The sequence below is a fragment of the Castor canadensis genome, chromosome 1 (assembly GCF_047511655.1).
Source record: "Castor canadensis chromosome 1, mCasCan1.hap1v2, whole genome shotgun sequence".
Classification (NCBI taxonomy): Eukaryota; Metazoa; Chordata; class Mammalia; order Rodentia; family Castoridae; genus Castor; species Castor canadensis.
This window is the reverse complement of record NC_133386.1, coordinates 207262818-207287893: the sequence shown is the minus strand read 5'-3', so window position 1 is coordinate 207287893 and position 25076 is coordinate 207262818. Positions and strand designations below refer to the sequence as shown.

At 51.8% G+C, this 25076-nt stretch overlaps 1 protein-coding gene and 1 long non-coding RNA gene across 7 annotated transcripts in view; one reads left to right on the top strand and one right to left on the bottom strand.

Moving 5' to 3' along the window:
* Kcnq1 (potassium voltage-gated channel subfamily Q member 1) overlaps nt 1-25076 on the top strand; it is a 328142-nt gene that overhangs the window by 160636 nt on the left and 142430 nt on the right. For all 4 annotated transcript variants that reach the window (XM_074051015.1, XM_074051017.1, XM_020168788.2 and 1 more), the window contains exon 11: nt 1526-1646. In XM_074051015.1, the coding sequence (XP_073907116.1) occupies nt 1526-1646 (121 nt within the window). The remainder of the gene's footprint in view (nt 1-1525; nt 1647-25076) is intronic.
* Nucleotides 1-25076, bottom strand: part of LOC141415091 (uncharacterized) — a 113014-nt gene that overhangs the window by 78500 nt on the left and 9438 nt on the right. The window lies entirely within an intron of this gene.

The following is a 25076-nucleotide window of genomic DNA, read 5'->3' as shown; positions in this document are numbered from 1 at the left end:
GGTGTATCACTATAAAAACATTGTCTATGATAAATCGTAATTAGGTTTTAACATAATTAGGGTTAAAAGGCCAACAAAAGGTTATGATTACTAATACAGTAAAATTTCCTGCAAAGTGACAAGCAAAACGAGTAAAGAAAATGAGCATGCAGTTCTGCAAGAAGGAACCCAAGAGCCACCATGCCCATAAAAGGCACCGGTGCAAATGAACACCCATAGCAGAGTCTCGGTTTTTCATTCAGGCTAGGTGAGCCCTGTGAAGGGTGCTGACAGTTAGTTCAGGAATGGACGTGGGAGAGTTGGGGTGGAGGGAACATTTGCTACAACTTAGTGGGAAACCAATCCAACAACATCCACTAAATTACCAAAGATGTGCTCTCTTAACCTGCTCCAATGTCAGCCTTTAACAGTACACACAGGTGTTGTATTATTGTCTGACTGGCTTAAAACTAACAGATCCTGAATGTCCATCAAACATGGGATGAATAAATTAATTGTGGTAGAGTTAAGCTATGGCCTAGATCCTGTTGTACAACTATTGAAATGATCATTAGATCCACATCTATTCACCTGGAGAAAAATGAGATGAGCACACTGCAGAGTGACAGAAACAATGTGATAAGAACAGCACGGTCCCGTGTGTATAAAAGCAGTTCCCACTGCTTGTGCTGTGCTGATGCATGCAGTGGGGATGCAGCTAGGGACACGGCTGGCAGTCAACATGGATGACAATGGAAGAGAGTCATTGTGGATCTTTGCATTGTTCTACTTCTTAAGAGCACTTAGTTCTTTTGCAATTAACATTTTGGGTTTTGGGTTTTGTTGCTGTAGTTTTGGGGACCAGGGATTGCACTTGAGGTTTTGTGCTTGCAATGCAGGCACAATTACTATTTTGCACGGACAAAAATAAGTTGAGATCCAATGCTGTTAAGTTGGAAGTGAGTACAGTGTGAATACCGTCCTTGTCACTTAGAGGTCCTGGAATCGGAATCTGAAGCCAGCTATTGGAATGGTCCTCATGCCTTCCTCAGGGTGCAGGTGGTGGATGTGGCCTTGTGGCCAGAGGAAAGAACCATACTTGTGGCTCCTTGTGTCTCCTGGCCCGTTGCTTTGCCAGTGCATGAGTGTAACAGTGGGAGTCAGAGACCTTCCCCAGACCTGGGCCATTAACTGGTTTATTTTTGACCCACATGTTAGTGTGAAGCTGGCAAGAGACTCACAACCTAAGGTGGCAAGTCCTGAGCTCCTGAGCCCAGTCCTTTACCATTCATTCTTGGGCATTTGGGGTTTCAGGCATTTGGGACGATCCTAAACACCCACACCTATCCACCCCGGCCCAGTGTAGGCCTGGTGGCTGAGGTTGAAGTGAGATACCACCTGCACTCCTCACCTGGCCCTGGGAGCTCACAGGTCCGTCCCAGAGCAGTGCCAGGGTTCAGCTTTGGGGCCCCTTCATCATCAAGCCGCCAATGGAGGCCTAATGTGGTGTCCCCCACTAATGTGCTGTGTCACACGTTCTCTGCAGTGAGAAAGAGCCCCACGCTGCTGGAAGTGAGCACAGCTCACCTCCTGAGAACCAACAGCCTTGCCGAGGACCTGGATCTGGAAGGGGAGACGCTGCTGGCCCCCATCACCCACGTGTCACAGTGAGTACCAACTGGGCTGGAAGGGCATGGGGCTCCAAATGTACCACCTTAGCACAGGGGAATCTCGAGATTTCAACAGGGTGCAGTCTGCTCGCCCCCGTGCACAGGCAGCAGGCACGAGAGGCACGGGCATTTCCCGCCGAGTCTGGGAACATGACCCTCTTGTTTTGAATACGGAAAACCAGACTGATCATTTCCACTTGTTTTCATGCTTTGAGTATCTGAGAAGATTGGTTTTCTCCCCTCGCCCCCTCCCCCTCTCCCCAAAAAGAGTCCACTTTGTTTTTGAGCATTTCCCCATGGAGCCCTGGCCAAAGCCACAGGGCAGATGCCGGGTGCTGTCTGCCAGTTGCCGCTGCTGTCCTCAGGGGCTCCTTCAGGTGGAGGAAATGGCTGATTTTCCATGCCTTCCAGTTGGCCTTCCCCCCGAGGCACAGCTGGCCTGGGACACATGCCCATCCTCCCCCGCCGTTATGGCATTAACGAGGCCAACCCCAGTGCCCAGCCATGGTGTGATTCCCCTGCGACGTGTGAGTCAGTGCTCCCAACCAAGGCACCCAGCGCCAGCAGCCCTGCAGTGGGGTCAGTGGGGCACCCGGGCACGCCGGCCACTGCCCCTGTGGGGACTCCCCCTGCGAAGTCCGTCAGGACGTGAGAGCCACGCTCCCAGCATTGGCAGGGGCCATTTGCTGTGCCTCCTCCTCTCACTGCCATTGCTCTGAAGGGTGTTCTGATCTGCAGACCCTCTGGGGGACCTGGGCACGGCTCATGTTCTGAGCCGTGTGTGCCTCTGTCATGGTGAGGTCCTGGACCTCCTACCTTTGCTGTTAGCCAGGTGTGGGTGTGGCCTCACAGGTGGCTGAGGGAACGGGCACCCACAGTGCTGGGTGCTGCTCTTATAACCAGAGACTGGGAGAGTCAGGCAGCAAAAACAAGGCCGTCCCCAGGGGAGGACAGGCTGTCCTCAAAGTGTGACTCTCATCAAAGAGGCCGTGCTTACTATCTTCCAGAGTCACCCAGGCTCACGGGGAGATTGGCAGCGCTCTATGGTTAGCGGGGTGTAGACAGAATGATCACGAGTTCAGAGGCAGGTCACTGAGAAGCAGGGGTGACTCCCCCTCCAGAGACAGCCTGTCAGGCTGGCTGGGTGGACAGGCAGGAGCAGAGGTGTGAGCTCGGGGCAGCTGGCAGGTACAGGTCGGCACAACAGGCAAAACAGTGGCTTACACTATGGTTACAGCGCGCAATCAAGTCCCGAGCGTGAAAGACTCTACAGAGAGGTAAACCCCAGAGTGTTGCGTGCGATATGGATGGAACTGTCTACCCAAGAGTAGGGACAACTGAAGGTGCAACGGGAACCACAACAGGCCCCACGGGGCCACTGAGTCCTGGGGGCTACTTAACCTGTCTCTTCTTGGCCACTCATGTCGTGTTGGAGCCCGTTTGCTTTGTTCCTGTGGCCACGAACCAGCCTCCAGACATGCACGAGTGGCACCCTGAGAGGACAGGGCTGTCACACCCCATCCATCCAGCTGGACAGTCAGCCTTTGCCAGTTCCTGGGCACTGGGAGCCCCTGCAGGGAAGCCCCGGAGAGAGTAGTGAACAACTGGGAACACACATGGCCCACAGCTGAGCCTGCAGCTGACCTGTAAGCCTGTAAGCTTCCCATGTTGGCGAGTACACCCCAATCCCCCTGGAGCCAGAGGCTGCCCATTTGTCCCGCCAGCGACCGCGAGCCAGTGTGGCTGCGTGGTCCAGGGCAGTAGGCCATTTCTCGTCTCCCTGCTGAGACAGTAGAACTTCAGAGACCTGAGTAACACAAGCTTTCTGCCTGCCATGGGCCTAACATGTCACCAGCCAAACAGTTGCTAAAGCCCTTCTCAGGCTAGCACTCCTGGGGCCTCTTAGAGTAGAGCGATCTGGTCCTACCTACAGTGCTACCTGGGTCCAAGCAAAAAAAAGACCCCACTCCTACCTGGTCAGGTCCTCACCCTAGAACCTACAAGCAGAGCAGGCCCTTCCCAAAGCAGCAATCAGAACCAGCTTGGAAAGGAGCCCAGGGTGATGCTGGGTGAAGGATTTGAAGTGGAAGCTAAGAGTTCAGTAAAGCACTGTGATCTGGTCAGAGCAGAGTCAGAGCCAAGACAAGGACATCTGGGTACCTATGTCCTCAGGATCAGGTGCCATCTGTCTAAGAAGTCCTGGCAGGAGGGCTGGACACAGCACAGGAAAGTGTCTGGGTTCTAGGACTCTTAAGTGCTCCAGGGCCACAGGGGACACTGTGATGATACAGGGGCCCAATAGTTTACAGGGATGGGAAGCCAGGCCCTCAGGCCTACACGGAGGCTTCACTATTTCTCCTCCCAGACAGCCCACCTGGTGAGTGACGCCTGGAATTAAGTTAGACTTCAGTGACTCAGAGATGCCACACAGCTCCTATGGGCAAATGGGCCCCGTGTATCTGCAGTGGGAAGACAGGCACGTGTCCTGGGATTTGTGTGCAAGGCCAGGGATGTTCACAAGTGTCTTGCAGGGGGCAGAATGGGTGGGAGGTGGTGGCTGAAATACAGATCTATTTTTCTTCAGTGTTTTACTGATGTTAAATGTATTACCATGCTGGGCCAGTTCCAGAATTCAAATTAAAAGCATAAATAAGGCTACATTTTGTTTCCATCTCAAGCTCTCCCCACCCGCAGGGCCCCAGGGAGGTGAGGTCACTGCAGCCCTGATTACAGGAAGGTCCCTGGGGCTGGGCAAAGCCCCTCTTTCTGGGGCCTGTTGGCCACTGGCGATATGGGGTGGAAGGGGCCAGCAAGCAGGCCTGGTGAAAAGTAGGGAGTCACCCAGGTTGCTGGGAAGACAAGGTGACCTTGCCCAGCTCTGGCAGCTGCCCATAACCCTCAATACCTTCCTGGCAGATACTATTTTCCTAGATCTACCAGGGCTAGAGGGAGCACTGTGGCCTCAAGCTCCAAGCCTGTGCCCTTTACCCAAAGCTTTGCCTCAGGGCTTCTGAGGGGCAAGTGGGAAGCTGAGACTAGAGAGGACTTTGCGTGCAGAACACGGGAGACCTCTAAGAAGGAAGGGAAGCCCTGCACCCCAACAACAGCCAGAATGAATTTCCAGAATCTTGTCCCACCTACTTTTCTCTGCTCTCTGAGGGTCACTAACAGGGGACTGCCTTTCTTATGTGTACCCCTGTATCTTGCCTGTGGTATCACAGCCATCTGGAACATCCTTGTCACTCATCTGGGGCCATCAGAATCCCACACACCTTTCCTGCTCAGCAGTCCCTACATTGGGGAAGCCCCCTGAACCTCCCGAGGCTCTGGAGGTCCTAAGTACCAGTTCCCAGAGCCCTCAGCTTGGGACTGGGAGGAAGCAGGGCTTCTATGGCCCCTGTGGGCCTCTTCCTCTCCAGCACTCCCAAAATTCCAGGCATGAAGGAGCCCCAGGATGGCCACTCCAACCCAATGCAGAGCACACCTCCTTAGCCTCACCCGAGGAGGTAAACAAGGGCTGCCGGTGCTGACACAGGGCACCTAGGAGTAACTCTAGCTCTCCTGGCATTCAGGTAGGGTGGCCTGAATGAGATGGTCTGGCCATTTTTCTGAAATCCTCCTTCACTCCCCAGTCCCAGCTGCTAAGCCAGCCAGGACTGGCTGGAACCCACATGTCTGCCCCATCAGATGTGCATGGATACCCAAGATGAACAGCTCCAGAGGCTTTGCCCACTATGCACCCAGCAGCCTGTAGCTCAGTCTGGCCCCACCATGCAGCTTCCCTGAAGAGTCCTTTTGTAAGAGTTGGTACTGACACCTCGTCTTTTCTGTTGTGACGTCTCAGACTGGCCATCCTTAGCTTAGTGGGATTAGACCCCCTAAACACAGTTTACCAAGATGGGTGTGGGGGAAGATTGGGGCCCTGAGGCTGGGCAGAAGGAGTGGCAATAAAGCAGAGGGAAAGCAAGAAACAGGCTAAGGCACTGCAGACCCCACCAGGTGACCGCGAGCACCTCTCTGGCGAGCATGTGCTTGCCTGGCCTCTTGCGACATGACAGCTTCGAAAATCCTTGAGCAAAACCAGCCCCATGTGCGTTAATTAGAGTTTCCATGTCTTCAACTTTCTCCTGGACCCTGCAGAATCTCACGCCAAGACATTCAGGTTTCTCTTTCCCAGTGAGGCCGCTGTGGCCTGGCTTTCATCCACATCACTACTAATGTCTCCCGAATTCTGCATTTGTCAGCGAGCCTGGGGCCATCCCGTGCCTTCTGAAAAAGGGGGCAAATGTCATAAGACTGGCCCTGCACTCACTCTGTGGACCAAGGGGCTAGCTCTTTTGATGGGACCAGCTTTGCCTGGGACATTGTGGGAATACCCAGGGCCTGCGGTGGCACCAGGGCACTACAACTCAGCACCTGTGTCCGCTGCTTGTTTTTTTTTTTTTTTACCCACAAATGTCATTGGGAAAGGCCTGAGAGGCTGTGCTGGGTCTAGTGTCGGGGACAGGGAAGAGGGCTTTCCAAAAGCAGATGAGACCAGTCTGTCTTTCCGTCCTGGTGTCCTGCCTTCTGTGAAGCTCCAGACCACCTCTGTCTACACAAGGTGCCAAGGGAGCCCCAAGGGAGCCCTCCCAGGAGGGTTGTGCAGCACTGCGTGAGTCAGCCGCCCCGGCCAGGCTCAAACCCGTCTCTGAAATGCATGGGGGTATTAAATGTTCTCCTAATTAAATTAAAAGCAAGGAAGAGTGGCTCAGTGGGAAAGAGATGGGACTGGGAATCGGATGCCCTCAATCTGGCTCCCAGCCTGTACCAGCCCAGCTGCAGACAGTCCCCTGAGCCTTGTCACCTTCCTCCATCAGAGCACATGAAGAGGAAGCTTCCTGGACCACTACTCTAGGGCGGGGGCCACACTGTCTGGATGGACAGATTGCTACAAGAAAGCAGTAAGGCCTCTCATCCTTCGGCCAGGCTCTCTAAGGCTTCCCCACCATGCTGTGACCCAGGTCCTGACCAGGCGGGCCACGTTAGGGAATGGAATGGAGAGAATGTTCATGCCATAGAGGTGGCTAGAGGACAAAGTGACTTCACTGACTACACAGTTGGGGGTGGGGAATCCTGGACATCTCCCGTGTGCTCTGTCTGGAGCCAGGAGGAGAGACTGAGCCACAAGGCATGCTGAAAATAGAGCTCCTAGGAGGCCTGAGGAATGCAAGTTCTTGAATGAGGGAGGTGGGCAGGAGGCAAGGCCCATCTCCTCTGCAGACCCAGACTGTCCATCTCTCATCAGGCTCCAAAAGTACTGTCCTTGTCCTCGTACAGGACATTGCTTTTAAAATGTGTGGTTGAAGGGTAAGGTACGCAGCTCTCGAGTGCCAGCTTAGTGAGTGTTCTCCACATGGGGCCCATTTAAGCAACATCCAGAGGAAGCAACAGAACTCCCAGGAAACCCCTCAGGCTCCTGCTTCCTGTCCCTGACTCCCCAGAGCACACACAAGCTTGGCTTCCAGCAGGATAGCCAGCTTTGCCTGTGTTTGGATTTGCATAGATGGACTCAGAAGGCACTGACACTTTTGCACCTGGCACCCTTCACTAGGTGTAATGTCTGTGAGCTTCCCATAGGTTGAAGAAAGCGGTGGCTCCACCAGGCTCCTTGCTGTCTGGTGCTCTACTGTGTGCTTTCCCTTCACTCTGTCTGTCTACTGTCCATGGCCACTGGACAATTGCTGGTTTGGGTGGCTAAGGATATCGTCTATATGTGCTTTCAGTGAAAGCATAGCAGTTTCTGGTGAGTAAATGCATAGTGGTGGAAGTGCTGATTGCTGGCTGGGCAAGTGTTTACTTTTAGTAAGTACTGCCACTTTTCCAAAGCAGTTGCCCCAGTTTTTACCTCCACTGGTAGCATCTGAGCATTCCGGTTGCTCCACATCCTCACGAACACTTGGCATTTTCCTGCTGCCTCCTTTCAGCCCTACTAGTGAGTGTCTAGGGATGTCATATGGTGACTTTTTGATAAGTTAATACTAGGATATTTATTATGCGGGGTGGGGGATTTGTAGCGACAATTCTGATTAGACTCACAGTGCACATTATTTACACTGTCCCCATTGTTTCTCCCCCTCATATGGTGATTTTAATTTGTAGGAACCTGGTGGCTAGCAAAGTTGAGCCTCTTTCCATGTTTACTTGATCACATATATTGCCCTTTGAAAAGTGCTCCCATCTTCTCTCTGATTTGTGTGAGATGTCATTCTTCTTGAGATGCAGTTCTTTACATCTTCATGTATCCGGGGTATTCTGGGTACGAGTCAGTTGTCAGACATACATATATGCATATGTGTTGCAAATATGGCCTCCTCCCCCTCTCTGCAGGCTGCTTTTCCCCTCTCCTGATAGTGTCTTTTGATGAACAGAAGGTCTTAATTTTAATGTGGTCCAGTTAATCAAACATTTCCTTTCTGGATAGTGCTGTTTATGTCCTACTTAAGAAACTCTGACTACTCCAAGGTCATAAAGATATTCTGGTTTGTTCTAAAGCATTATTAGCTCACCTTTCACATGTAGATCTGCAGTCCATCTGGAACAGATTTTTGCATCCAATGTGAGGCCAAGGTCAAGGTACGCTTTTTTTCCCCTGCTTGTATATCCAGTTTGACTCAGCATCCTTTACTAAAAAGGCCATCCTCTCCCCACTACCCTGCTGTATCAGCAACATTGTAAATCAGTTCATATGGCTGTTTCTGGTCCCTACTCGGCCCCACTGGTCAGATTTGAGGTATTCTTTTGGGCAGTGCCACACATTAAAGCTGCAGGTCTAATTGCCAACAGGTCTTAATGGCTGGGCTTGCAGTCCCCTCCTCATGACTGTCTCCACTGTCTCCGTAGAGCCTGTGCCTCACCACACACATCAGTTTCCATAGAAACCTCCTCTGGAGGTACAGTGGCCCACTAACGACATGGCCCAATGTGTCCCTCGTTTAGTTAGGTCATCTTTCTCTTGCTGTGGTCTGTAGTTTTGTCTAGTGTAGTTTTCTGATAGCTTATCAGATGTACTCATTAGCTGATGTTTGTTTGGTACAGGCTCATTAGGCCCATGGACATTGTCTACCAGGATACACTGGCCAAGTGGGGTCATTCCATTTTGCCCGCAGGACCCTGGGGCAGTCTCCTTACCTCTGTGAGCTGCAGCTTCCTCTTGTATACATTGGGAATGTGTTGCCCCAGCTTGGTGTGTAGGTTTGATAAGATGGGGTCAGGTATTCAGCCATATGCCTAACTTGGGGAAGTGCCTGATAAATGTAAGCCAGCATGAAACGTTACATTGTGATGATAGACCCCCCCTCCACTGTTTACCCTGATAGCTTTAAAACCTGCCAGGTCATGATTTTCCATAGGATACAAGTGGGATCAGGCTGTCGGGTACTGTCCTTGCAAGATGTACTACAGGCCCCAGAGTCGCAGGCTCCACGATGATCTAGAGTCAGGGGGCAGCAGGGAAAGTCTGCAGGTCCCAGACCACAGCCCCAGGTACCTGGAAAAGAGGCTCATGAGTTGTGTGGACTACTGAGGAGGAACAGGCAGGACGCTGGTACCCACTATTCTGTTGTGAGAAGGAGGCTGGAGGTGGGATCAAAGTGTGCCGCCCCAGTGCGCTTTTGTCATTTGTTCTCATCACAGTTGGGCCCCCTTACCAATTCTGGCAGCCACCTTCAGAAAGAAGGAGGAACAGGCTGAGTTGTGCATCCTGCCTTCTCTGGTTCCTGCCAGGGGGAGCCATGGTAGCTCATCTCTGTCTCTGGGCAACCCAGAGGTAACCAACAAACAGAAAATGGCAAAAGTGGCAGTAGCATTCACAGACTCTGGCTTTCAGGTGCTTAGAAATTCTGGTGTCATCTGAGCACCTACTGTGTGTGCTTCTGGTGCTACGGTTGAAAGGAAATGCTGCAGCTGGCTGGGACACATAGCCCACATCGTTGGGAAGCTGGAGAGTACATAGTGGGTCTGTCCTCAGGTTCACAGAAGGGGACACTGAAGCCTCATGAAGGACAGGGACTTGCTACTATCACAGAGGAGGTAGTGGCCAGACCAGGACTCCTTCCCAGACACTGCTGCTAAGAGAGCCTGGATCTGCACGGTAGTGTCCAGGTTGGAGCCCTGAGGGTGGTGGTCTAGTGGCAGGACAGTAATGAGACAAGGGGGGATCTCGTGGCCCATTGGGTAGAAGGGAGCAGCCCATGGCAAGACAGTCTGAGCAGTACTCAGGTGGCATTTTTTTGTGGCTACCTTCTGCAATGAGAATTCTGTAAGTTCAGCCTCTAGTACACCACAGACACGGCACCACCGAGCAAGAAAGCCAAGGGCCTTCACAAACCTGCAAGGCACTCAGGGTACTCCTAGATCACTTGGGCAAAGCTCACCTATTTTTCCTGGATGCGGGGTGGCCCACCTTCAGGACTTTTCATGGTGCCCCAGTGTCCCACTAAACACTCACGTCTAGAGTTGCAGGCTCTTTAGAAGCAGTGTACTTGATGTACATGTCCTTCGTGGCAACAGGCTAACAAGACAAGATCTCAGGATAGGTCTGTCAGGTCAGACTGGCCACGTGGGGAGCCATCGTGGAAGGGGGGTAGGAGGAAGTGAAATCAAAGGTAGAGACAGAGGTAGTCAGGAGTCCCCACCTGCTTAGCCCTGTCCCAACCATCTGCTTTGATCTGGTCTGTATGTTATTTATCCACACATGTGGCTGTAGTCCCAAAGGTTCTCTCTGAAGATGGTGCCAGGGGGGTCAAGGGCACTTAGCAGGCCTTCTACAAGGGACTCTTGGACATCCACAGAGAGTTCAGTGATGAGAGCAACTCATAAGGGGATTACACAAAACTCAGGGATTTGAGTTTGAATTTGCAGGGGTCGGTCTGAAGGGTTCTCAAGGGTAATTTTTACTCGACCTGACTTTTCTTCTAAGACCAGCAATGAGCCCTCATACAAGGTCCGACTGCACTGCACCCAGATTATAACCTTGCCACAATAGTGGCCTGTGGTGCCCTGCTGGGAGACCAGGAGCAAGGTGGTAGAGGGTACTTAGGGGGAAGAAGGACTGGTAGGCATGTGAGGAGGTTGGGAGTGAGGTGCAGAAAGCATGCAGCTACACACACATCCAGTCAGGGTTCACCCAAGCCTGATACCCCCAGGGAGCCAGTCCTAGTGAGGTGGGCAGTGCACAGCAGCCAGCACCTGGACCCGCTATCACTCCTCAGGAGCTGGTCTCTGTATGTGAGGCAGAAAGAGTAGTGTGCGGGCAGATCGAGACCTCTAGGCTCAAGTCCTCGAGAATATTCTGGACTTGTCTCTCTGCCCTGGCCTGGTCTTTTCTCAGACTCAGTGTCTGCCGTTCTCCCTGTTCAGTTGAACAGCTCTCCCTCTGCCCCAAGAGGATCTTTCTTTTCCTACCTAACTTTCCCTCATGGGCCTTTTGGAGGTGGACTTGTTTTTCGATGTTTTCTTTAGGTCCATGTCTGGATTTGTTAAGTTAAATTGAGTCTCTTCCAGTTTCAAACACTTGAATGCTGTTTTTCTGCTTTTCTTTTTTAACTCCACCAGCTGGGCATATGGTCTCAGGTGGAAGCTCGAGGAGGCCTGGCATGCCACGGACATGCTGCAGGATGAGGCCAGTGGCAGGAGCAGGGGCTGCAGGGCACAGTGGCCTTCAGTGGAATGTGCAGAGGGTCTGGGGTGGGGCCATCTGCCCCTTGGGTTCACTTCGCTTAAGATATCTTTCCCCTAGAATCCCCACATTCCATGGCATTGCCCAGGATTTCCATGCTGCCATGCTGCCAAGCCCCTTCATCACCAGCCTGTCCTGCACTGTGAAGGAACCCTACCAGCCCACCTTAATAGACCATGTGGCCTGGGGTGGGGAGCTATCTTCTCCCTGTACCAGGCTCTGCCAGTTCCTTCCAGTAGGTCTGGCCCAAGTGACCTGGTAGTGCTAGCTCCTGGGGCACTTCCTGGCCAGCTGACTGCTAAGTGAGTGGCACTGGGCAGTCCAGGCCTTGGGCCTGGCCACTCAGGCTTTCTCCAGGTATTAAGGAATAGTAATCTGTAGCTGAGTCCACTGCAGGCTCTGCCTGGAAGGAGAAGCTGGCAGAGTTGAGGCATGACATAAGCTTTTAAAAATGGGGTCTGAAGCTGGCCAGAACCCAGGCCATACTGCCTCTTCACGGTACAGCCAGGAGACCCAGTGACACTCAGAACGGGCTCCAGAGTTAGCAGGCCAACTGTGACCAGCCATGCTGAGTCTGAGTCCTCTGTGGTATCTGGAGCCAGGTGAGGTATCAAGGCCCCAGCTGTAAAGCCTCAGTGTTCTCCTCCAGAACAAATCTCAGGAGGAAATCCCAGCCTGGCTACTGGGAGGCTACAGCATTTGGAAACAGTCTTACTGGCAAACAGAACAGTCAGGTAGGAGCTCAGCTTGGTGTTTGTTTAGCTGACCCTCTATCTGGGCGCCAGGCCTCCCTGAGCACAGAGCACAAGTGTTGCTGCTCATCACAACTGCTCCTCCAGTTTTGACACCCTGCACGATGTTCATTCTTCTCTTCACCTTCCCCTGCCTAGTCACCCAGGTGCAAGGCTCAATTACCTGGGCTACAGAGCAGCTAAGCGAGACCACTCTGTCTGCCTCGCCTCTACTGACCACTACCTTCACTCACTTGCCTGGCCCACGCCAGCCTTTCCCTATAAATAGGTTTAACTCCCGAGGATGCTGGATCTCAGGGTTGGAAAGGCCTAGGCTGGGCAGGTGAGCTGGCTATAGTCCTTGTTGTGGAGAAGGGTTGTGGCAGCTCTCCCAGCAGACCCTTCATTCCCAGGCCCAAGAATGTAATAGTCAGGAGAGTGAAGGTCGGATATGAAGAGGGACTTCCTAGAAACAGGCAAGGAAGGTGTGGAAGGTCAGTGTCAGAGGCTGGACAGGGAGTGAGTGTTACCTTCTCCCTGGGGAGCGGGGGCTGTGAGAGTAACTTGTGCAGGGATGGGGGGGGGGTGACCACTCTGTGCATTCCAGCTGCTTTGGGCCTGGGGTGTGACCCTCTCATGGCTGTTCCATGGGGGCCTGGGCTAGGTCTCCCCACTGGTGGGAAGGGAGGTGAAAGCTGGTTTGCCGGGGCCACCCAGTGTGGGCTCAGCTCAGGAAGGGAAGGAATGTGACTGAGGCTGGGTGTGGCTAGGGAGAGCACAGCCAGTTGTGGGTTTTTCTTGGGGCCCAGAGAGCCGTGAACAGAGATGGAGGCCCCGCTCTCCCAGCCCCCGGCACACACACTAGGACCTTTCTTCGTCAGACCGCCATGGAGCTGGAGTCCAAGGACACCCTCTGGAAATCTGAATTCCATTCGCTTTTGGCAAAGAGCAGCTTCCTGCTTGGGGAAGGTGTGTGTGTGTGTGTGTGTGTGCGCGCACGTGCGTGTGTACACAGTCACAGAGACTGGTGGTGGGAGAGGCACGTGGGCAGAGGGCTGTTCGATGAGATGGTAAGATGGTCCCAGTGTCCCGGGCACTGGATGTTACTTGCAAAGCCCGTCCGTCAGAGTTAGGCACCTCGAGTGAATGAATCAGAAAGGTGCAGGTTTACGTTGCCTTTGAAACAGGCTCTTGCTTAAAACAGTCACAAGTGAAACATGCCTTTGAGTTGGAAAGCCAGACCTTTTGCAAAATAATTCAAAAAGTTTGTTGAACCTTAAACCTTTCCTGATGACTCTTTCCTTCTGAACTTCACTCGTTAAAGTTGCTCCAATCCCAGCCCAGTGCCAGGCCAGCTTCCTGGAAACTCTCGCCAACTGCTGGCCTTTGGAAAGGCTTGTCACCCTAATAGCTGTGTTTAAAAAAAAACAAAAAACAAAAAAAAAAAAAAACCAACTGCTCCCTGGGCACCTTTGGCTGCAGGGTCTGAAAAGTCCTTTGTGTTAGCTCCAGCTGCAGTTTTTCCAGGCCTTGCTTCTGGGGCTGACTTGAGCTGTTTCTCTTCTTTTCCTCTCACAGTGGCGGGCACTCGGCCGGCTCCTTCCCGCCCTTCTCTGCCAGAGCCCAGGTGGGGGACAGGCATGCCAAGGGCAGAGCCCAAGGGGAGGCCGAGCATGGGCATGCCCTGAGTGGGTAGGCCCGGAGGTGGGTGCCCACCCGGCCCCTTCTCCCCCACCCCTTGGGACAGTGCTCCAATGGGAAGAGGTGAGGCCTTTCTTAGGTCAATATTGTGTCATTTCCCCAGAATAGCCAGGGCCAAACCAGCTCTGGAGCAGTGCTACTGAGTAGTGGAGATAACTCACGCTCCCGAAAGCAGCATTTTGGTGATACAAAACACAAATATAGTCTGAGATCTAAGTGGTAGCTACAAAGAACTGAATCTGAAAACTGTATTAAATTTTGTTATTTCACTTTCATCAAAACCTGAAAATGGAAAAAAAATTACACGAAAACCTAAATATTTAATGAGTACAGCAGTCCGAACATGCTGTACTCATTCGTTTCTTGGAAAATCAGTCCACTAGATATTCTGTAGCGATGAGACCTGTCATTCCGCAGAGCTGTCGCCTGTACCCGCACCAGCAACCGCACCAAGGGCTGGTGGCACCCGCAGTGGAGGCTGGCTGGGCTCTGTGGGAACCGCCCAGGGCCTGCCCTGACTCTGGCTCTGCCTTTCTCTTTCAAAACCCTCTTTGTGCTAGAGTGGCCTCTGCTCTAGAGTGACATAAACCAGAGACTCCCAGCCCCAAGTCTAGGGAGCAGCCACTCACAGGCATGCCATCCATGCGGCACGCACGGCCGGGGCTGCCCACCGTCCTCTCCCAGTCTGGCAAGCCACCTGCCATACTCAGAAGCAAGCCATTCTTAATGTGCCCAAGCTGTGCCAAAAATAATAATAATTGACAAGAAAAAGGCTTAACACGTGTGACAAAGCAAATTCAGGGTACAGAAGGGACTGTGGGGAAGAATGGCTTCTCCCACCCCAACCCTAATTCCCCAGTTTTCTCCCTAAAGGTTAAGCACTATTACCAGTGTCCTGCTGGGTCTTTCTAGAGTTTTATGAACGCGCGCTCGTGTGAGCAGGTGACATCTCTCCACAGTGTAGTGCAAGTGCTGCTTTCTCATGGCTCCACTTCAGGTGTCCTTTGAGGGGAGCGTGGCCTCTGTTCTGGCGCAGACATTCAGCCCTCAGGGCTGGGCTTTTCCCAGACAGGACGTGCTCACTGTTGCACTCAGGTTGTTAGCTGTCGTCTTCTGGCACCAACTCATTTCTAGTGGACACTTGCATTTCCAGTGCCTGACAAAAGGCAGGCAGCGATGGGGCTGGGGGGCTGTAAGCAGGTTTGAGCTGTCACACTGGGTGTTTCACAGCTGCCCTTCCAGAGGTGCCTTTAAGAAAGGCTCTGATAAGCACTTCAAAGGGCAGCCCTGACACAGTTCTATGCAGAGCGATGGCCAGTATGCTGTGCTGGGACCAGATTCAGTGGAGGCCAGCCCCCTTTTGTATCTTGGGATGCACTCAGCACCAGTGTACACGATTTAAAAGGGAAGATGCTGGTATGTTCTGGAGATGGAGCTATAAAGACATCTACAAGTCTCCTTTTTATTCACAGCTGCAGAGCTTCCCAGTGTGCCATGATTTATGGAACAAGTCCCCTATTGATGGATGTATAGAGCAGCTAAAAATAGCCATTGACCATTCAAATATACTCCCTAATGAGCCACCACTTATGAAATTAGTTCTTTCTGAAGCATCCCTCCCCAGAGAACACTGTCATTTCTTCCCACCCATCTTATCCCTGCTGGTATCTTTCCAGACTGTCCCTTGTCCACTGAACACAATGTAAAGCACACACAAAGGAAATCCCTTGTAAAGAGGAATTGTAGGTCTTACTGAAACAGATTTCATCAAGTTAAGGAAGGGATACTGAAGAATTTCTCTAACAGAGATTAGACAAAGTTAGACTAGTTATCAATCGGTAGGGGGGAGGAGGGGAGAAAAAAAAAAAACCAAGACTGGTGCCTAAAAGCATTTCAAGAGAGAGTAAATGAGATCATGAAAGATGCAGGGAGGCCCCTTTGAGAACGAGGCCAAGCCCTGCCACACTTCTGCAAAAAAGTGCAAGGGCTGTTCCAGTCCATCGGCAAGTAATAGAGGCCGAGATGTTACCCGCTAACGCTTAACACAGCCCAGGCCTCAGTCTCCTCCTAACGCGGGTGGATAGACAGCTGTGAATGCCGCTGCTTTCATGGGATAAGTTATTTTGAAAACTATTATTATTATTATCATAACATTTGGGTCTGTTTTAAATGGATGCACTTTAAGGGGTCCCTTTATCACCATATTTTCTAACAGGATTAAAACATGTTTTGTCAGACATTACAGGTCAATGTTGTACCCATCTGAACCCTGCAAACCTCACACAGGCACACCTGTCCCCCACACCCTCACCAAGTGCATAACACGGTTTTTATCTTCATAGATCTGATAGATAAAAGTGGCAGAGTAAAGCTTTAATTTTTATTTCTTTTATTGGAAGTGAGGTTTTTATCTTTCCAAAAGAATGCAATGCATTTTTTTTTTCTTTCTAGTGAGCCATCTTTTTTATACCCTTTGCACTTTTTGGAATATCTGGACTTACTGGTTTTAGTTCACTGTGGCACGTGTTGAAATACTGCATCCTACTTTTCTTAGGCATTTTAACTTTTTCTATTATATTTTTATGCTGACAGATTCTTTTAAATTTACAGTTAACTCTTCAGTCTTTTATCACGCGGGGTCCTTCTTTTACATTTGAAATAAGTTCATAAGTTCTGTGCTCTCTCCTGCCTCACCTGGATTTTGTCACACTATTAAATCCAGGTTTTTTTTCGTGTTTACGCAGTTGTCCCAACACTATTAGAATACATCACCCTCCACTGAGCTCAGCTGCTACACTGATCATATTTCAAACTCTCATTTAATTTGTATCTGTTTCTAGACTATTCTGGGCCATGGATGGGCCTGTTGGTAGGCCAGGACCAGCCATTTCATTACGTAACTTTGTAATGTACTTATCTGCAGCAGGGCTTCCTGGCCTGCTACGTCAGAGCCCATGGCAGGAAGCTCACCTTCCCAGTGCACTCAGGGGCTGGCTCACGGAATGGCCCAAGATCTAAGCACGCTGATGACAGACACCCAGAGTTAAGCGGGAAACTGGCACGTGTCAGCTAATGGCGCCAGGGAACACGAGCACTGCTTCCGACGGGCTCACTCAAGGCGGCTTCCAGTGGGGGACACATAGGAGCTGCGGCCGTATCCAGGGGCCATTGTGGGTGCGTGTCCGATCATGCTTTGGGGCCATCTTAGGAAAACCGTATTTGTTAAATCACTGGAGTAAGAGAAGAGAGGGCTGAGGGTGCAGCTCCATGGTAGGCCACTTGCCTAGCATGCTCTACGCCTTGGGTGCGATCCCCAGCATTACCGAAAACTAAAATCCCACAACTATACTAAGTAACATAACCTACATATGACCTAGCTCAGCCCTTCCCTACACCAGTCACCAGACAGGAAAAAGTGACTTCAGAAAGCATCATAGCTGGAGCTGTTTTAACCCATGCAGGTCAAAATGGGCTCACTAAGTTGGAAAGCGTGACTTGGTTTCCTTGTCTCAGCACACCATCTAGGTTTTTCCATCTTCATCCATATGAAACTGGTCCAGAGGAATGCTGCCCCGACCACCTGCCTGGTGGTCCCCGGTCCCCTTCCATGATGTGTAACCAAAAGATAATGTCATCAAAAGCAGGCTCTGAAGCCACAGACCAAGCTCAAATCCTGACTCCAAGACTCCTACCTGCTAGACCTTGCTTCACTTAACTGAGTCTCAGTTTCCCCATCTGTAAAATGGGGATAAGAAAGCACTTTCCTCGGAGGGTGGTTGGAAAGATGGAGTGAATTCACACGTAGAGCACCTACAAAGGTACCCAACATAGGGTGGCTGTAGAGAGCTAGGCAAACACTTTAGTGTACGTCACGAGCCACTCAGTTTCTCTACCATGGGCCTCGTGTTCTCACAGTGCCCCGCCAGGCCAATGGGGAGGTGACTTTGGATGAGCAGTGTGAGCAGAAAGGCAGGTGACCCATGAGGTCGTCTGTGATGGGTAGGTAACCCTTAAGTCGCTGCCTTTCCCACCAAGCTCATCCGTAAGCTGCAAATGAGAATGGAAAACATGGCCACAGCCATGCAGTGGGGACTGGCGGGACCAGCCAGGGCTAGAGGGGCACAGGGCCAGCTGCAGCTTTTTCAGAATTTTATAGGACACACATTTTGTTTTCACATAAACTTTAAACAATCAACTTGCCTAATTAAAAAAATTATTTGGGTACCCATCCATATTCTGTTGGTATTTTTTAAGAAGTTCCATTCAACTTAGATTAACTTAATAAAAATTACTTTTTAAAAAAATAAGTCTTTCTAGTCCAAAAGAGGAACAGTTAGTCCATGTGTTCAAACATATTATGATGTCCCTCCATGTTGTTTAGATTTTTATTATTTTAAATTAGTTTCTGGATATTTTTAGGATTATTGCTTTTTTTAATTTGGGGATTATGATTTTTTTAACTCCACTTTCTATTCTGGGGTAACTGCAGATTCTCATACAGTTCTGTGAAATAACAGAGCCTATGCACCCTTCAGCCAGTTTCCCCCAATGGCAACACCTTACAAAACTATAAGACCCCAGGAGCCCAGGACACCGACAGGGACACAGTGTAGCTGTTTCTATGGCAAGGACCCTTCCTGTCCCCCTTTCATAGCACCCCCCTCTGCCCTCCCACCCAACCTGTCCTGAGCCCCTGGCAACTACTAATCCGTTCTTCAGTTACATAATTTTGTCATTAACTAAATCACACCTGTCATCCTTGGGGCGTAGCTGTCCTCACTCTCTGTAGGTCCCCAGAGACCTACAAACTCAGCTGTGCACAACCTTGCATTCCTGGCATGACCCTACTTGGGTCTGGGTTTTTGTCATTGACAGGGTTTGTGGTTTATGGCAGTACTGGAGAAGGAACTTAGAGCCTCACGCTTACAAGTGCTCTACCACTTGAACCACACCCCTTGCCTTTTGTTTTTAAGTTGTCAAGTTAGGGTCTCTAGCTTTTCCCTGGACCACATCCCAAGCAGCTGGGACCACAGGGTTACACCACCACAGCTGACTTAGATCTGTATTTTTAAAGCTTCCAGACCCTACTTATTAATATTTTCTTTAAGATCTTTTGCACTGGCCATCCTAGGTGAGGAAGACATGTGTTCTTTTGTTATGCTAGCCTTGTCAGGTTAGGCTATCAGTGGAATTCTGGCTCCAAAGAAATTTTTGGAAGATTTTATTAATATATTATTTTTAAATAGATACTCAAAAATAAAAAGGGGAGAAAAGGTCCTATAAGAAAATTCTTCTATGATGCTATTTCTAAATGCTAAGAAATTCAGAAAGTCATTTTTCTACTGTTTACATTTTAGGAGGAGAGCTAAAGCCAGGTAGCTGACACCGAATAGTTGTAGGAAGCAACTTGAGGAAGGGGTAGGGAGGAGTCCACTCCCCCCAGCAGAGCTTTGCTTTCTCCCAGTACCTTCCTGTCTCAGTTCTGTCTGGCTCCCCAACTCTGGGACCCCTAGTCTTCTCCTTCTAGCTCCCTGCTCATCACCATGGAGAGCAGGCTCTTGGGCTGAAGTGACTGAAGGCAAAGACGGAATCTCCACGAGCACTCTGGAGGATGGTGAAGCAGTTGACCTAATGGTCTTGGGCTCCCTGGATGGGAAGGGAGGCTTGGTAAACCCAGCCTGGTCTGTACTGGGCTGCTATGAAGCCTGGAAGGAACATGCCTTTCACTAGAGAAACTTGCCTTTTCTGAAGGCTTCTAACTGTCACACACACACACAGTCCTCAGGCCAGTAGAACTTCTGTGAGTCCCCCAGCTGATGCCAGGCTGGACAGAGCTGATGTGTGAAGGATCCAGGTTCCCAGAACTAAAGGAAGCTAGACGATTCAGTCTAGTGCCCTGAACACAGGTGGAGGTGGCACTTCATCTTTGAGGACCAGGCCTCCACACACATCCGCTCATCCGTTCAGTATTGCGACCACACGCCAGGACTGAGCAGGCCCTGCTCTCAGCCGTGGGGGCTCCCTGGGCATCTAGCTGCTTTTAGAGAGACCCAGCCCTACTGTTTAGGTGAGGAGAAAACACACTGGCTCCGAGTGCTTTCGATCTAAAGAGTAACCCTGAGACGGTGCTACTTCCACTGTTGGCCAGGACTGTTCTGAGTGCTCTATAAACATCTCTGCACTGACCTCGTCAGCAGCCTCTGACATAACAATATTGTCGTTTCTGCTAGAGAGAATCAGCCCGAAGCTCAAGGGGTTAAGTTTAGGACCTGGGGCAAAAGCCAGGGAGCAGTGGCTCTGCTGAAAGGGCCTGCTCCCCGAATTATTCTCAGGTGTCACCTAAAACATGCCCAGCTCTCTCCTGACCCTCTTCCCCCTTCCAGGCCGGGGCTGATTGCCCTGCCAAGGCTAGTGGAAATGCTCCTTGCCCCCAGCAGCCAATTTCTGAGCCTTCGGCTGGGCCGCAGAGAAGCGCACGCCTCACCTCCCATTCTTAATGTGTAACTGCGTGTTTGTCTGTGGCAGAGGCTTCACCGACTGTCTCCGTCAGTCACATCCAAGGTCCATGAGGACAAGCACTGGCCGGTCCTGTTCAGTGTTTTATCTTCAGTGCTTAATCCATGTGGAGTCCAGCGTGAGCTCTCTGAATGTTTGGTGAAGACATAAGTGAGCAGATAAAGGGGCGGACTCAGCCCCGAGTCAGTCAGGTGCTAGGACCCAGGCTGGGGCCTGGGAAGGCTGTGCTGGGCCCAGGTAGGCCAAGACAGGTCTTGAAGAGGCAGCTTAGGAGCCCCTGGCCTGGGTTTATGTCCCGACCCTACTGTCCACAGCAGCTAGAGTCCAAAGTCTACCAGAAGGTGTCTAGTCACGAGTCACCACCTCTGAACCCACTCCCTTCTGTTCCACTCTGGAAATGTCAGGAAGCTGCGTGACTTTGATGACCCTCCTGGGCCTTGCACAGAAGGCACTGCCTTAGTGTCTATAGACCAAGAAACCAAGGCCTGAGGGGAGATGGTCCCAGACAGAAAATGGTGGCACCTGGGGTGGTACTCGTGTGTGTGCAGCAGTGGGGCCAAGAGTGTTTCTGTGTCCTGACTGTGTAGTCCTGACAGGTGGAGGTGACACTTCCCTGTGCTGAGAAGCCCTGGTCGTGCCTCAGATATTCCTATTCCTAGCATACATATCTCACCAACTTAGGAGGCACGGGGACAGGTCAGTGTTAGAAACGAGCCAGCACCTGATTCAAGGCCCCTCTGAGGGCTCACACAGCAGACAACAGGGCTGGACGTGAGGTGTGGCTCCTTGGCCTTTTGGAAACTGTCACCCTGAGTATAGGTAACAGCAATTTAGAGCCACTGTACCAGCTATGGCTGTCTTCAATGCTGGTCCCTGGGTTCTGGCTGGTGCCCCAATGGCTCAGCTTTGCTTAGGAGTGGGTGACTGGGAAAAGAGAGAATTGCACATGACCCCATCAGTGATGATTTCCCTATTAAAACAGGACTTGCTAAAGCACAGGGCTTAGCTCAGAATAAACATTTCAAACTGCAGAGGAGAACCCGCGGTTTACGAGGGAGCAAGGTCTAAAGCAGTAGTGGGAGCCCCTACCTACTGGCTGGCACCACATGCAGTACCCTGAAATGTCAGCTCATTTCCAGCTCTGCTCGGCCCAGCTGAGGCCTCTGTGTGCTGCAGGGACCCTCCCTCACCTGCCTATCTCTGTACGTCTGCTTCGAAAGCACTCTCCAGGTACCTGGCTCTAGCTCTGGGTCAGCCCAGAAGAATGAGGCCCCCAGGCTGACCACTCCTGCTCCATGCCCCTAAATCCTGCCCTCCACCTCGCAGACAGACTTGGTGAGCTCCCTTTCCCTGGCCCACATTCAGGGCTACCTCTCTTCCAAGTCATAAACAAAGAACATGGCCAAAAGCACCTTCTCTGTGACAGTTCCCCTAATGGGACAAAGTTTGATGACTGCCTTTGTCTCCTTCCACTTAGAAGGACCTCCTTGGCCACCTGTCTGTCCTTTGCCAGCCCCAGGTGATGCTACCCTCCCAATTGAGTTGCTGTGCAAAGCAAATGACTCAGGAACTGACACAGCACCTTTGAGTCCTTTAAACCAGCTCTTAGGGGACACCTTCTCTTGAAGAATGGCACAGGGGAGAGCTTAGGAGAAGTGCTGTTGGGGCACAGGCAAGCTCTGCCAGGAGACGGCACTGTCTATTATTGACCCTACCTGGTCCCCTCTCCAATCAGATTAAGTAACGTAAAAAAGTGAGATTGGTATAGCTGGAGCGACACACCCCACTTCTGTCCCTGAAGTCCCTCTTCTGAGGCTGTCCAGCATGTGTACGAGGCAAGCTCTAGTGGGAGAAGTGGGATCAGTCTCCCCAGTTTCTAAGCCCCGCCCCCAACAGCATTCTCTTTCATTTGCAAACCTGCTCCTTTAGCAAACAGACCGTTCCAGGACCTTCTGACTGATCTCCCTTCTCTTCCTCCTTTTCCACTGTCAGGAAAGCTGGTGAAAAAGCAATCATTTGCCTTCACTGTGTCCCTTAACTATCCCTACAGCTGAGGATAAGCCTTGCTGGGAGCTGGGGGCCAGATGAGTATTTGCTTTGGCTGAGGGGCCTAGGAAGAGCCCCTCAACTAGGCCTGCCTTGGCAGAAGGGCAAAGGGAAAGTCTGTGCACACCCCATGCAGGGCCTCCCGTGACCAACCTCCTCCAAGGTTTTCCAAGATTTTCTCTACATCGTAAAGTAGGTGGTTAGTGTCAATGGTGAATGTGGCCTGTAACCCAGTGTCACTCCCACACTCCCGAGTTTTCTGTGCCTCTCTAAAACACAGCTATGTGCACTTTCCTTGCCCTCTGAGCCCACTCTGGCCTTGCTGTGTGACCTCAGGCCCTGGGAACATGGAGCACACACCCTCATCTCAGTGCTGTGGCAGGCTTGGGAGACCAGGCCCCAGACCATACTGTGTGATGTCTTGCCAGTCCTACCAGCTGGGGTTGAGGGAAGAGCAAGCTTACTCAGGCTTATCAGCAGGGCCAACACACTCCAAAGCCTGTTCAGTAGATGTGGACACCTACACCCAGAGGCCCTACACTACCAAGTTCTCATGACTGTTTTGAAATAATTCCCACCAACAGACACCCCTGCCTTCCCCCAGTATAGTCTCCTATGTGGCCCAGAACAGCTCCTACTACCAGCACTTTCCACAAGAACATGTCTGCTCTCAGGCCAGCTGCACAGAATGGCAGCTACTGGACCAAACATGGGTCCCCACTTGGATGGCAAGCCCGTGTTTTCAAGGCTGAAAATTCCTACATCTTCAACCCAGTGGCTGCCAACTACAAACCTGCACCCCATCCCTATGGACCCAGCACTCCTGCCCACCCCATAGTCACAAAAGAAACTTAGTGCTTCCATAGCCTCTGGACAGAGATCCTGATGTATGTCTGCCTGGTGACCAGACAGGAAGCAGAGGCAACCCAATCTAGGTCCATGTAAAGTCTCTAAGACCAAGCACACTTGGTCCATCCTGGTGAACAAAGGCAAGGACCAGACCTAGCCCAGGGTTGCTGAGGCAGGAACAAGAGTTCAGAAACAAAGTCTGCATCCCAGCTCTGGGCACAGGACCCCAGGGGGGTGACATTAGATCCTGAGTACAGTGTATATCAAGTAACCCCTAGCCTACCAACTGCACAAAGAGAGGTCTGAGCCCCAGCTCCCCCCACAAGGCACAGAGGCTGCCAAAAGCCCAGGTTGGGCTGGAGGCAGTTAGAGGGGGGCATCAGTGCTGGGAAGGGTCTGATTTTCATTCTGCCAGTGTCACCACCGTTTCTAGGCCTCCCACTCCCTCAGCTTTGAGAGGTACCAAATTCCCAGGCCTCACAGGATTTTGGTGGAGGGTTGTGAAAAGGCTCTGGGATAGCTGAGGCTGCCTCAAGTTGCCACTTGGGCTGTGGCACAGAGCATCTAGTAGATAGATACCTGTCCCCATGCTCCCAAATGCTTCATAGTGTCTAGGTGGGCTGTCCTAGGCACCCTGGGATTTGGGAATGGTCTTTGCTGTGCAGTCCTCTATCTGATCCACGTAACCCAGTCCACTTTGGTAACTCTCATATCAAGAGGCTATAACTCATGGGCAGGCAGGTACCTCTTTTCAACTCTTCTCAGGCCCTCACAAACTCTGTGACCTCTCTTGGCCAGTCAGGTCTTGGGGAACCCAGGATAGCATGTTCTGCTATGTGAGACTAGTAGCCAGCAAGTCACAGGGAGACTGAAGACAGAGGCCTCAGAGAGTGCCTGGCCATGCTCCCATCCATCTAGCCCAGCCCTTTGTGGCACCAGCAGGTTCCAACTCAAACCTCAGATCGGTTCGATTCGAGGAGCCTCAAAGGCCGTCGTGTGGTGTCCTGCGGAAATCCTGGTGGGATGGAAAATCCCCAGCTAAGGCTGAGCTGGCTGCTGCACCTCTCCCACCCGCTGGGGGTCAGGGGAAATGCTTCCTGCTTCCCTTTGATGTCTCCCTGTGTGACGGAAAGGCAGCAGTCCTCTGGGCTCAGGCAGGCACATGCTCCTCTGCTTGAGGAGGTGGTGCTTTGGGGACCTGGGTGTGCTGGGGCCAGGCAGGGGACCAGCAGGAGTGGACTCCACGTGGATCCCCGGGGTCTCCCTGCAGAGGGTCCCCAGGGAAGGGTGCAGGAGGGTTTGCCTAAGCCCACTCTCACAGAGCTATTTGATCTGGGAAGGAGATTGCCATGACAGGTCTTTTTTTAGACACACCTAAACCAAGCCAGAGCTGGGATCCAAACCAGGCAGCCAGCTCTGAGCTTCTGTGCTGTCCCACCACATCCCACACAGCCACTGTGGCCGGCCCCCACCCCCGACAACACAGGGAGGAGAGGCTGGGCAGAAGGTCAGGCAGCAGGGTAGGGTACTGGAGCTGGAGCTAGGACCACTCCACACAGGCAGCCCCACTACACCCAAGGCTTGGGGGGCCTGAAGCTCAGAAGCCTGGGCTGCGGGGTGACTTCGCAGGGTTCTGAGGGCTCCCCACAGTGACTCCTGTGCGTGGGAGTGGAGTGGTCCACTTGCCTGCCTGCACAGGAACGTCTTTGAGACCCTGTGAGGCTCAGCTGGCTGGGAGGCAGGCCCCACCCCTCCCCCTGTAACGTGCAAACAGCTCAGCTTGCTGCCTTTGATGCTGTGGTTTAAGCCCCGCAGCTGCTTTGAAGTCAGTCCTGCACTGATAATCACTGGGACTCAATGCTGCCC